This window comes from Diadema antillarum, unplaced genomic scaffold (genome assembly GCF_040938485.1).
Source record: "Diadema antillarum isolate AM-2024a unplaced genomic scaffold, OU_Dant_1.0 scf00000112, whole genome shotgun sequence".
Taxonomy (NCBI): domain Eukaryota; kingdom Metazoa; phylum Echinodermata; class Echinoidea; order Diadematoida; family Diadematidae; genus Diadema; species Diadema antillarum.
In genome coordinates, this window is record NW_027271001.1 from 3945397 (window position 1) to 3959463 (window position 14067).

The 14067-nt window shown below is 38.5% G+C and overlaps 1 protein-coding gene across 1 annotated transcript; it reads right to left on the bottom strand.

Annotated features, from left to right (window-relative positions):
• Positions 1-1433: 1433 nt before the first annotated feature.
• LOC139719633 (tubulin alpha-1 chain) lies at positions 1434-5344 on the bottom strand. The gene is made up of 3 exons (XM_071631038.1): positions 5212-5344; positions 3721-3943; positions 1434-2566 (listed from the first exon to the last, which is right to left on the bottom strand). The coding sequence occupies exons 1-3, from the start codon at positions 5212-5214 to the stop codon at positions 1434-1436; spliced, it is 1359 nt and encodes a 452-aa protein (XP_071487139.1). The 5' UTR covers positions 5215-5344.
• Between the last annotated feature and the right edge of the window lie 8723 nt (positions 5345-14067).

Genomic DNA, 14067 nt, shown 5'->3' on the forward strand with positions numbered 1-14067 from the left:
AGATATCCAAAACAGAGCGATTCTAATAAGTGTGGGACCCACACTTTATTACGATCGCTTTGTTTTACTTTGTTTTTGGATGTTTCAGTCATTACAAACCCGATTTTCATCAAATAAACTTTGAATTCCTCTTAAAATGGTATGCTCTGTACTATATCATAAGTGTTTTGTTCGTATCTCACAAAAAGTTAAAAGCCCAATTTTCATCTCTACCAATACTGTACCATCCCTTTAACATCACAAATACTAGGTGTTACAAAAACATTTCCAACTTTTGATTCTTAATAGTTCAAAGACTATATATCAGATAAAACTGTCATTGATATGAGTTACAGCTGAATGGTGTACAATTTAGTTGGAGGTGATATGAATATGAAAACCTATATTAGTTTCATGAAATCAATGATTTATTTCAATGTTAGGTTCCAGATTTTGAGCAAATTTTAACCCTCTGTACAAAACTGGAACTTTACACAGGAAACAATGATGTGTACATGTATGTGAGTGTGTGTTTACAATGACCCTGAACAATGGACATGGCTATCATACCACCTGTTCAGAGCTCTGCTGCAAGCCACATGAATACTTTATTAATGATTCATGTGGATTACCCCGAGCACCGCTAGTCTGAATTTATGACACAAGGTGAAAAGCATGCACATGAGAAAAATGAGCATAATATGTTTCCATGTGCTTGCATACACCGCATTTGGTTGAAAATAGAGCAAAATCTGAAACCTAACTGAAAAATTACTGTTGAATTTTACGAGACTGAATCATTCTTTTATTTTCAAATTACCTCCAACAAAATTGTACACTATTCAGCTTATTGTTCATATCAATGTTAGTGTTATCTGATATATAGTTTTTGAACTATAAAGGATCGAAAGCGGGAAATATTTTTGTAACACCTAGTACACACCGCACAAATATACAATCAGGCATACACGCAATTGCAACCCAAACTCATACATACGTTTACTCATGTACACACACATTAACCCACACCTTGTGTTTGCAAAGGCACGTGAATGATGGATGTGTAGATGTTTAAAATCCGTTTGAACTAATCCTAACCAGGACAGGCATTCAAAACTTGGAAAACAACCATACTGAAAGAGAAAAGAATAGAATAAAAACAATTTGACACACTTCCACGTCGCAAGACCCCTTTTTCATAATCAAACTCAATGACTCTCTGTAGAATGACGGTCTTAGTTGTTTATAAAATATAAGGAAACAAAATGTGACTAACACAACGACACACTTTTGAACAATTATTGATATATAGCACTTGAGTGGATTTATTTTTTTTCCGGTTCTTTCGATATACTTGAGTTTTTGGAAGCATGTCTGCGTCTGCTTGTGCCATCATGATTATTTCAAGACACCTAGGTCGTCAACAATCAGCGCTGTGGAAAGTCCGTCGTCTCCTAATACTCGTCACCCTCTTCCTCCTCGCCTTCAGCATCGGCGGAGTCGACACCGACCTCCTCGTAGTCCTTCTCCAGGGCAGCCAGATCCTCACGAGCCTCGGAGAACTCTCCCTCCTCCATACCCTCTCCCACGTACCAGTGGACGAAGGCACGCTTGGCGTACATCAGGTCGAACTTGTGGTCTAGACGAGCCCAGGCCTCGGCGATGGCCGTGGTGTTACTCAGCATGCACACGGCACGCTGGACCTTGGCCAGATCGCCACCGGGCACCACAGTTGGTGGCTGGTAGTTGATGCCGACCTTGAAACCAGTTGGGCACCAGTCAACGAACTGGATGGTGCGCTTGGTCTTGATGGTAGCGATGGCGGCATTGACATCCTTGGGGACGACATCACCACGGAACAGGAGACAGCAGGCCATGTACTTGCCATGACGAGGATCGCACTTCACCATCTGGTTGGCGGGCTCGAAGCAGGCGTTGGTGATCTCGGCAACAGTCAGCTGCTCATGGTATGCCTTCTCGGCAGAGATGACGGGAGCGTAGGTGGCCAGAGGGAAGTGGATACGAGGGTAAGGCACCAAGTTGGTCTGGAATTCTGTCAGGTCGACGTTGAGAGCACCATCGAATCGGAGGGACGCGGTGATGGATGAAACGATCTGGCCGATGAGACGGTTCAGATTGGTGTAGGTGGGACGCTCGATGTCGAGGTTGCGACGGCAGATGTCGTAGATGGCCTCGTTGTCGACCATGAAGGCACAGTCTGAGTGCTCAAGAGTGGTGTGAGTTGTAAGTATGGAGTTGTAGGGTTCAACCACCGCGGTAGAGACCTGAGGGGCGGGGTAGATGGCGAACTCGAGTTTGGACTTCTTTCCGTAGTCAACGGAGAGACGCTCCATGAGCAGGGATGAGAAGCCAGATCCAGTGCCACCGCCGAAGCTGTGGAAGATGAGGAACCCCTGAAGACCGGTGCACTGGTCAGCCAGCTTCCTGATCCTGTCTAGGACCATATCGATGAGCTCCTTGCCGACGGTGTAGTGACCACGGGCGTAGTTGTTGGCGGCATCCTCTTTGCCAGTGATCAGCTGCTCAGGGTGGAACAGCTGGCGGTAAGTTCCAGTACGGACTTCATCTGTCAAAAGAGGTAAACATTAAACATTGAAGTGAAGTGAACATTTTAGTTCTGAAATCCACGTTACTAGAAGAGTATCAATGAAGCCGTTAGTATTCAATTTAGAAAACGAAATATCTTGAACCATATGAACATTTCATCGGCTAATCATTGCATTGTCGAAGACAATTAAAAATGATTTATGATACTGCAAAAGATACATATAAGATTTCAGCGGTTACAAGGAAATGAAGGAGTGATACACTAAGAGAGATGGGTGGGGAGGAGGTTTTTTTTTCTTCTAAAATATTAGACATTCAAAACAATTTCGTTCACCGAAGTGCAATTTTCACAATTATTATGTTAAAGTTGGTGTTAAGAGATAAATGTAAATATAGTACGATTTCATGTAAATTGGACGTGATTGTAAGGTCGCAGAATTTCACATTTTAATTATTTTCAGCAAGAAATAGTGTTATTGTTCAATCCCCTCACAAACTCGAAGTTTCAACGTCATCACTCACTTCCTTGTACAGTGTGTGTGTGTGTGTGTTTGTATATATATTTATATATATATATATATACATATATATATATGTGTGTGTGTGTTTGTATATATACATATACATAAAAAGTATATATATATATATGTACATATATATACATATATATATATATATATATATATATATATATATACATATATATATATATATATATATATATATATATGTGTGTGTGTGTGTGTGTGTACTTGATCATCAAACAGATACAACTCCTTCTCTTGAGATCAGATCCTTGATCTGATCTCAAGGTTATTTCACCTGTACAACATGACTTCAAGGATACAATATGTTCATTTTGATTTCATGCAAAAGAAAAAAATCTTGATTTACGGGTCAATTTGATTAGAGATAATTGCATTATCGCTAAAAGGCAACCATTGTTGCGAGACTAAGGTCTCTGGTTTTTAGTAGCATGTGTGACCTGGGAAACTTCCATAATTTCTTGAAGTGTAATTTTGTTGATATCCATACATATACCATACACTTACAGATCTGCTAATAACTATAGTCTTACAGAAGCCAAATTTATCATGTGGGATTGCACCTCTGGGTTTAAGATTTTAGCCTCGGATGTTACAAAAATGATTATGATAGCTGTCGACTTCTTACCGACAACAGTAGGTTCGAGATCGACGAAGACGGCACGGGGAACGTGCTTGCCGGCTCCAGTCTCGCTGAAGAAGGTGTTGAAGGAGTCGTCACCTCCTCCGATGGTCTTGTCAGAAGGCATCTGACCATCGGGCTGGATGCCGTGCTCCAGACAGTACAACTCCCAGCAGGCATTGCCGATCTGGACACCAGCTTGTCCCACGTGGATTGAGATACATTCACGCTGTAAAGAGGAAAGCATTAATATTGTTAATTGCTGATAGAGAGGAGAACACGAGAAGTAGGCATAAGCGCAAAGTCTTCGCGTGGAATTCATGTAAATTTATTCATGAGTCGTAAGTTTTGACTGTCTGCTATAATCTGTACATCTTGTCACAGGCGAATTCATAGGCATAGCTACCAGGCATGCCAGGTAATATAATATTCTTTCCTGGATGCCCTGCTCCAGATAGTACTGACCAACCATGCATTGTTTCTAAATTATTTGGACATTTTCTCGTCCGAGGTAGGTTGGTCAAAAACGGGACGTCACTCTCAAGAAAATTAATAAAAAAAAAAAAACGAAATAAACGTCGAAACCTGTCTTTGGTGCGAAGTACTAGATCTGATTAAAAAAGGCATAGTTTTTCACGGTAGGGGCCTACATGTTTTTCGAGGTAGGTTTCATTCTCCTGAAACTCGCACCAAACATAATTAACGTTACTAGAGCTTTACAATCTGAACTTAGATTTTGAATAAAACGAAACAAGCCTCTAGTAAAACTAGATCTAGATAGTCTATAGTGAAGTTTCTCCGATAAATATTTACCTAACAAAACAAAGATGGACGCAAAGGGAAGGCAGGCATGATTTTCTTTTTCTTTTACTTCCTTCAGAAAGAAGAACAATTCTCTCACAGTATACAATAACGTGAGCAATTTCTTTTTCTCAAATTGAAATTGAAATTAATCTACATTTGCTGCACATGTAGAGTTCTAAGTCTTTGAATAAATAATCATCGTCCTGTAAATTTATGTTAGTACAGTTTCCGAGTATCCCAGTCTCATGCTTCATGAGGCATTGTCTAATGCAATGGCGAGTCCTTCACAAATAAATTACAGCAATGGGGAAAACGTTATTTTAGAGTGAACGAGTATAAGTAAAATTTAGCAACAATTGAAAATGTGAAGGGTATCCAACGAACAAAATACGCTCCTCTTCCCATTCCTTTTTTTGATAGACTTGTCTCTAGATTACCGGAGGATTCATGCCTTCTCCAATAAGTCCAAGAAGGGGTACATTATCGATATTATAAAAACAGTTAAAAGAGTTCAAAAAATGAGAACGTAGAAGTCTAGATTTGTATTTCAAAAGCTATAAACACGTGGACTTTTAGGGTAAATTGAATTATCTTTCATGCCTGCTGTTTTCGTAGCAGTGATAATGGCTGCTATCTACACCATTTCACAAAAACAAGTAATAGGCTCTACTGAAAGTCGACAGTCAAACTTACCATTTGGGCTGTGGAAAAGTGTCGAAATTTGCTGTAACGGAAAGTACGTTTATCAAGGGTGTTCTTCTTATCCTACGTTGATGGTAGGGCCGAAAAGATCCTATGTGATGTTTGCTACGGAAATCACCTGTCTTTGTAAGTCAGGCGCATATCGACTGATGTTATTGGTCAATGGAGAACACAAATAAAGCACATGCCGGAGAGCGCCAATCTGAATAATTATGCAAAGAGCGTGCTTGCATTTCAAGGGTGTGCCTATACAGCTTTCAACAACGTGCTGCTTTGTGGGGCATATCATAAATGTTTGATTTTAAATGTCTCCGCGGACTAGAGCGCTCAATTGATCATGGTGATTGATTATGAAAATCACCACTTCAACCATTTATTTTTTTCTGTATTTTAACTTTGCTGTCTACAGTTTATTCTATGTTGACGAGTATAACGGGGGGAAATCAACGTTAATGCAAATCATTGCTCATTTTACATTGCATATTATGCATCTTTCTCTTACTGTGACACCGAGGGAGGTTAGTAACCTGCTCATTAAGCCCCTCCCACAGGGCGGGTTTAATTGCGAAGTAAATTCGAATTTGTTGGCATGTGAACATTTCTCCGATGAATTGTTAGCGAACAGACAATTTCCGTAGTGTATTACAATTCATGGATGTTTCTTTTCCTGCAGCAGTCTATAATAAGCCAGTTCACAGTTAGCTCATGGACAAATTGGTACAAAGATCTTTATTTTTTCTCAATTGGTTAGGCACTTCACTCGTTAATAAAGCAGCGTGATGCATAAGCGTGCTCACAATTTATGGAATTCACGTTCAAACAAAGAATGAATTTACGCAGAGCAGGTGACAAGAATATGGTCTGTCAATTGACACTCCGGCAAGCATTCATTTTGTCGTTTTGTGTTGAATGCATAAACAAACTTTTTCTACCAACATTGCTAAATACCAGGCTTGCTGTAAGGTGGATATTCTGGTAAGCACCATTCATAAGGGTCACATGAATAATCATTACATCAGGGATGCTTATCTCAGTGAATAAAAAAAAACAAAAAAAACCAACGTACCTGATTGTACAAATGACCTTTTTCTGCTCATGCACAAAGTGGAACTGTAAACTGGCTTATAGCAACGAAGCATTTTCATTCACCTAGTGCTCCCTCCAGCATAGGTCCTCAGACAAAGAAAAAAACAAAAGTAAACAGACAAAAAAAATCACCCTATGGTTGCTAGGTAGGGCAAGCCTCCGACCGGCTTTGTGGGCGTAGTGTTAACTCTTAATGTGCCAGGCCCAAAACCCCTAACGTGCCAGAGATTTTTAGCCAGTGCTCGGAAGCTCCGAATCTGGATAGACAGGGTAATTTCAAACTGTCATATCTCTGTAATTACTGCTTGTTTTGAAATGTTGTCTGCACAAAAAATGTGGAGAAATGGTAGTTCTTTCGTGCCATGTCGTCAGTTTGCAGTAATATTTATCCTAATTTGAAATATTGCTGAAAGAAATCATATCATAAAAAAATTATTAAGAAATTTTGGGTAGCATGAAAAGGAAGAATTAATTGTGAATTTTCTTCAATAGAACGTGTGTTTGACTCTGTGACAAAGTTTTAGATATACATTTTTTCTTTCGAATGATACCACATTTGTCAACTAGAGTCGTATACTTTCCGAGATATTCGCAGTTTGTTTTGCCCATGCAATTTACTTTTTTGACCGAGTAGTTCATTCCCAAACTTTGGTTATTTAGTCCCGGTTCCTCTTTGAGAGTAAAGGTAATTGTCCCGGGTCTTGGAGGAGAGTCTTTCCACTCTTTTATCCATTTGAGCAGGAAGTGCCAACAGTAATCCCTCTTTTGTTAGTGTGAGGGGCGAGCGTGCCCTATTGAAATCGGCAGTCCTTTGTCGGTGAGGGGCTCGTTGGCGTGCGAGCCCATGGTCACAGGCGGAGATAATCCGAGGATGCCTTGAACAATGTGCTACACTGTCGGACCAAAAAATATCTTATTGACAATGCGGCGCATGCCTTCCTTATTATTTCATCAAAAGTCTACGAGTAATCGATCAATGGTCAGTTCCTTGTTTTGCGTAGCTACCCACCACCAAAGCGATCGCGGCATGACTAAAGTGTAACCTTAGTAACTTCATAACAACGACGCGTGTTTGGCTCACAACAAGCGATTTACTCACAGCACCACGAGGACAGCCGCTGAAACCTGCAGTTGAAGCCACGTGCTTGTTGCGCCTAGCGCTGGTTGAAACCAGATACGTGGAACAAAGTGGAATTTGAAAATATAGCACTACACATATCTACATAATCCTCATTCTGAAACGTTCACCAGATTTTGAAGAGCAATCAGACCCTCATCTAGGTCTAATATTCCCGCGAACTGTATGCGAACATCGTTTTGTAGGAATATGAAATTCTCAAACTAATTAGTCTATTTCAAAATGAAGGACATAATGGCACACAGACCAAGAACTACACATCCATATGAAATAAACAAAGGTTACTGATAGTGCATTTGCGTGCACTGCAGTGCGGTGATTCGGGGGGGGGGGGGGAGGCGTAAAGAAAGGGAGAGAGTGATTTTTGGTTTGCGTATTTCTGAATATTTCAAAAGATTTTGATCGGTAACAATATCATTGTTTACTGAAATTATTTTGGAGCTTAGTGAGTTTCATTTTCGTATCGCACCAATATTATGACCATGTGAAAAAACTATTACTTTGCTTTTTGACGTGATCGGTACATTGGGTGTTGGGTAACACTTACAAACAGAATATCAGCGATATTAGAGGTATCCCAGAAATTGTACTTCACTTCGGAAAAGTGTTTTGATGCTGGACCTTCGCATGACAGCAGATTCATTTCCCGACATTTTAACCGCTAACGTCTCACAACCTTAGTAATATCGGAGAAAACTGCAAAATCAGAATGTAAAGTCTAGCACTCATCCGTCGCGAAAGTCATGCATCCACACATCAAAGAATATGATCAAGTCAAGCACGCATCCTTATGTTTTGAAAAAAAAAAGAAAATATATATAAAATTGTTAAACATTATATGATTAGTATGATCACGTTATTTGAGGTAAAAAAAAAAAAACATGAGGGAAAACATTTGAGGTGCAGTAAAAACTAAAATCTTTCCAACAAAATTACCATGATGCAAAATGATAGAAAGAGAGAATCAAAGGACTTCAAAAATCATCGTACCCGTGTAGCAGCTATAAAGAAGAAGGCAATGCTGGTAAGTGGGATTGAGCCGCCGGGGCAACAAAATATCAAGCAAAGAAACAAGATGTCAATCAATCAAACAAACAAACAACGAAAAGAAACTACAAACATAAAGACAACCTTTAGAAACTCTGCTAATGTGGGTTTTTTTGATGTCATTATCTCTCTTTTGAAATTACGTCTCCTTACTCGCTAATCGCTCCTGATTAGTTTACGTTATTCAGCAGTATAGTCAATACAGCTATCTTCTGTCGGAAGATCTGAGGCGCTTTTCTTATTGCTGCTAATTCTGTTCACTACACGTCTTGTAACTCAGAGTGTCATCTTTTTCTCTAGCAGAAACAGTATTTACACTCTATACTGTCGAAGTTCAGTCGTCCCGGTGTAGCGTAGAATGCTAGCTTCATTATTCATACTTTTCTTTATCAATTTTTATGATTTCGATCACTGATCGTGCCTTTGCATAAATCAAAGTATGTGCTCTGTCTCCCCCTCTCTTTCTCTCTCCCTCACTCTCTCTTTATATCTTGCCCCTCAACTTCTTCATTTCTGATCGTTGACTTGTTATTCACATTAGGCATAATTGACTGTGAAGTTACGATAATCTCAATGTCAATAGTAATCACTATCGCTGCAAAGGAAGGGGGAAGTTTTCGCCGTCTGGTTCATGAGTTCAATTAGATGCGCTCAATGATGATAATAATTATACATAATAAATGAATGCATGTACACGCCAAATACAGAATGAGCTGTTTTTCACGTTTGTAGTTTCGTATACACCCATGCAATCACTCGTATGCTGTAGGATGCATATAGGATGATGCTTCATTTCGCTACAAACTGAAGGGTTTCAAGGAATGAATGCAGAACACAGGTGGTACTGAAACTCATATTTTGTTGTGCACAGAAATGAAGCAAAATATGCTATAGGCAAAGGGAGTCGAAGTAATTCCTGTCAAAGATTAATTTGGAAACGTGTTTTACTGACCTAAAAACTCAAACCATGTTCAATAAAGCGTAGGTGTCACGCTAGTATATAAGTTTCATTCACAGGCTTCGACTATAACTATCATAGGGCTCTTCTAGTCTTCATAAAACATGTATCGTTTTCTTGCAGCTCCGCGATGCTCACTGCATTTGAAAGTCGACCGAAAGAACTCTCACAAAAGGCGAAGTTTGTATATGCTTATACTGCGTTTATTCATGAACTAAAGCTTTCTTTGAACATGCAAAATCTTCACAACTTATGCTACCATCAGGGGAGGTCTCTTGAATTCTTGGTTTCTGTTCTGTACGTTGCTCTGATTGACTCTTCTTTCTTGGTAAAGACCCTATCTGCGCTAATGATAATCATTTCCTATTTTTTCTCACAGTCCGTCGAAATCAGAGGCCTTCCTTCAACACCCTGTCATTACCACATTCTTCATACAAGGTACCCCACGTATTTCAAGTACCTGTATACAGCTTGTTGATTTTCTTTTTTTGATAACAATTAGATGCATTACTGACATAATCACTTCTTGAAAAATGTACACGAAAATCGTTGGTACAATGCATACAGTCAATCCACGTTGCTATAGACATGATGGAGGATGGTTATGGAAATACATGTACGGACCCATCACAACAGCCACGTCCCACCGGTATCGAGACAGGAGTAATGCAACTGGAATGGACAGAATTTGAATCTGTTTTGAAAATTGAATAATACAGAGCTAAAAAATGATAGTTTGATTTTTTTAAGAACATGTGAATACCTCTAGTATCCAAAATTCACGGAAATGGGTATTGTACTGCACGCGATCTTCAATTCTGATCTGTGGTAACAGCGAGTTCTTCAGATCGGCGACGCTAACATCAAGACGGCGCAGATTCCCGTGTTGGACAATGATCATGGCTGTTGGCTGTGTCGCGCATGTTCAGAACATAATGATCTGCCTGATTAGCGTCCTCTTAGCGTTTGCGAGGCAAATCTTTGGTTCGTGTTTATACCACTGTGTGGTCAAGATGAGAGAGATGAATTGCAAGTTTTATGATTGAAACTTGTCTGTGTTCTTTCTTTCCTTTTTCTCGCAAAAGCTGATTGCTTTTCTTATAGGCTACAACACGGTATTATGTATCCTGAAGAAGCTTTGCAAAGCGGAATAAACAAAAAAATCTGACTGCAGCATGAAGGAGAAGCATTTTATGTTCTGCTTTACATGGTACATATTTTGTCCTATACTATTATGACAGAGAAGAAGCGCCGTCTTAGGTTATCAAGCGCAGTCGTTATAACATTATATATATATATACTTCTATATACATGTCGGTAGAAAAGATGAAGAAGTAGAATGGTAATGAATTTTGAAAGTCCGAATGTGCTAATAAATAGCACTGTTGGACTGTCAAAATGCATTACCACTCTACTTGTTTATCTTTTCTTTACTGGTACCAACACGCGGACTACGAGTTTCATAATACATAATCATAATCTATATATATATAGCATACAAGGTGAAGCGGCTTGGCCTCCTACGTTGTGGGTGCTGCATTATATTCATGTGTAGGTGTGACGGGAAAGACTGCTCGCAGATGTTGCAGTAATGTTCACTAATAGCCTTTTACTCTCCCAAGCTTTCGACCGAGTTACCAGTCTTTTTCAAGGGCTTGGAACGTAAACACAAAAGCAGAAAAGCAACCAATTTGCATACATTTGAACAGAATAAGGCAAAATCGTATATAAAGGTATATATATATATATATATATATATATACATATATATATATATATATATATATATATATATATATATATATTCACAACAGTAGGTCAATATAAACTCCGTTGGAGACATAAATTTGACGCATTTTCGCCCATAGGGCTTTGTCAAGTCAATACATTTGACACTTTACGTCTCCAACGGAGTTTATATTGACCTACTGTAGTGAATCTATACTTTCTTAGGACTCCGAGAAGAAACTATTTGTTGCTGTTATATATATATATATATATATATATATATATTATATATATATATATATATATATATATATATTATACATATAAGAGAGAGAGAGAGAGAGAGCGAGGAAGAGAAGGCGCCTCGACCTTGTACAGAACAAGTGTACATGTAGCTACTTCATTATTCATCCAGGGTGAGAAGATAAGGGCATTCACGAACGTAGTTCAACGAATGTGTGTATACGTGGAACATGTACGTTGAATTATCTATACGTCCATGAATGCCTTTATCTATTCCCACTCTGCATATTATGTATGTATGTATATCTTTTAAATCGACATGACAATGCTTTATTGAAATGAATATTTAATTTCTTTTCAATATTTAGTTCGTTGACATACTTGATGAAACCTAGATTTACAGCCCACAATCAATTGCGCGATAATATAGTCTGTCACAATCATTCACGTGTTTGATTCTGCTGGCAGAAAAGGTACAATATGACAGGGAAAAGGTAAGGTTGACATTCGCAATTGAGGTGTTGCCAGTTCAAAACACTCATTCCCCATTATTTTACGAGTGTTTACAGACCGATATTCTTGTTTCGACGGGATATGTTCATATATTTCCATAGTTTGACCAACGAAATACTGACACATGTTTTTCGAATGTAACAAACCATGACCAAGGTTGGATATCATGGCCTTCTTTTGTCTGAGGCGGTCTTTCGGTAGGCGCTTTCATCTATGCAAATAAGGCACTCTTATTGTATTCGCGGTGAGGTGGCGTGGCCATGAGACATCTATTCACGCGTGCCGCGCCTTTATTATGGGCTAGGTTTTGGAAATAGGCGACACTCTTTCTTTTCAGGTCTTTCAAACGAAAGTTTTATTCTAGAGCTATAATAACCTTTGCTTATACGTGATTGGCGAAGGTATCGAACGTTGATAGTTTTAATCCTGCTATTCTATCACCCGAACTGATCACATTGACTTACATAAGAAGGGGGAAATTGCCAGTGATCATCATTTATCTCGATCGATAGTGTGATTTTTTTATGCACATGTGAATACCTCTAGTATCCAAAATTCATGGAAATGGGTATTCTACTACCCGCGATCTTCAATTCTGATCTGTGGTAACAGCGAGTTCTTCAGATCGGCGACGCTAACATCAAGACGGCGCAGCCTCCCGTGTTGGACAATGATCATGGCTGTTGGCTGTGTCGCGCATGTTCAGAACATAATGATCTGCCTGATTAGCGTCCTCTTAGCGTTTGCGTGGCAAATCTTTAGTTCGTGTTTATACCACTGTGTGGTCAAGATGAGAGATGAATGGCAAGCTTTACGTTTGAAACTTGTCTGTGTTCTTTCTTTCCTTTTTCTCACAAAAGCTGATTGCTTTTCTTATAGGCTACAACAACACGGTATTATGTATGCTGAAGAAGCTTTGCAAAACGGGATAAAAAAATCTGACTGAAGCATGAAGGAGAAGCATTTTTATGTTCTGCTTTACATGGTACATATTTTGTCCTATACTATTATGACAGAGAAGAAGCGCCGTCCTAGGTTATCAAGTGCAGTTGTTATAACATTGCTGAATTTATAATTGTATGTAAGATACATATATTTTGGTATATATATATATATATATATATATATATATATATATATATATATTTCTATATACATGTAGACAGAAAAAATGATGATGAAGATGAAGACTGTCAAAATGCATTACCACTCTACTTTTTCATCTTTTCTATACCTACTGGTACCAACACGCGGACTAAACGTTTCATTATATATAATCATATATATACAACATATAAGGTGAAGCGGGCTTGGCCTCCTACGTTGTGGGTGCTGAATTATATTTATGTGTAGGTGTGACGGGAAAGACTGCTCGCAGACGTTGCAGTAATGTTCACTAATAGCCTTTTACTCTCCCAAGCTTTCGACGGAGTTACCAGTCTTTTTCAAGGGCTTGGGACGTAAACACAAAAGCGCGCAAAAAAGCAACCAATTTGCATACATTTGAACAGAATAAGGCAAAATTATATATATTATAAAGATACACATATGTGTATTAAAAATATGAATATATATACATATACATATATACATATATATATATATGTTGATAAGGTAGCCCACGTGTTGGCAAGATAAAAAGATAAGTAACAAAGCTGTAACAAAGTTCATGCTGTATTCACCAACGGTTTATTTCTTCACACAAATTTTCGAGCGTCTCGCCGCCCTTTCTCAAGTGTTGATACTGAGAGAACAATAACAAAATTCATTTTACATTATTGTATTATTCATTGTATTTTTGTTACTTATCTTATATATACTATATATATATATATATATATATATATATATATATATATATATATATGAAATGAGAGAGACAGAGCGAGAAAGAGAAGGCGCCTCGACCTTGTACAGAACAAGTGTACATGTAGCTACTTCATTATTCATCCAGGGTGAGAAGATAAGGGCATTCACGAACGTAGTTCAACGAATGTGTGTATACTGTATATACGTGAAACATGTACGTTATCTATACGTCCATGAATGCCTTTATCTTTTCCCACTCTGTATATATGAGTATATATATATATATATATATATATATATATATATATATGTACATGTGTCTTTT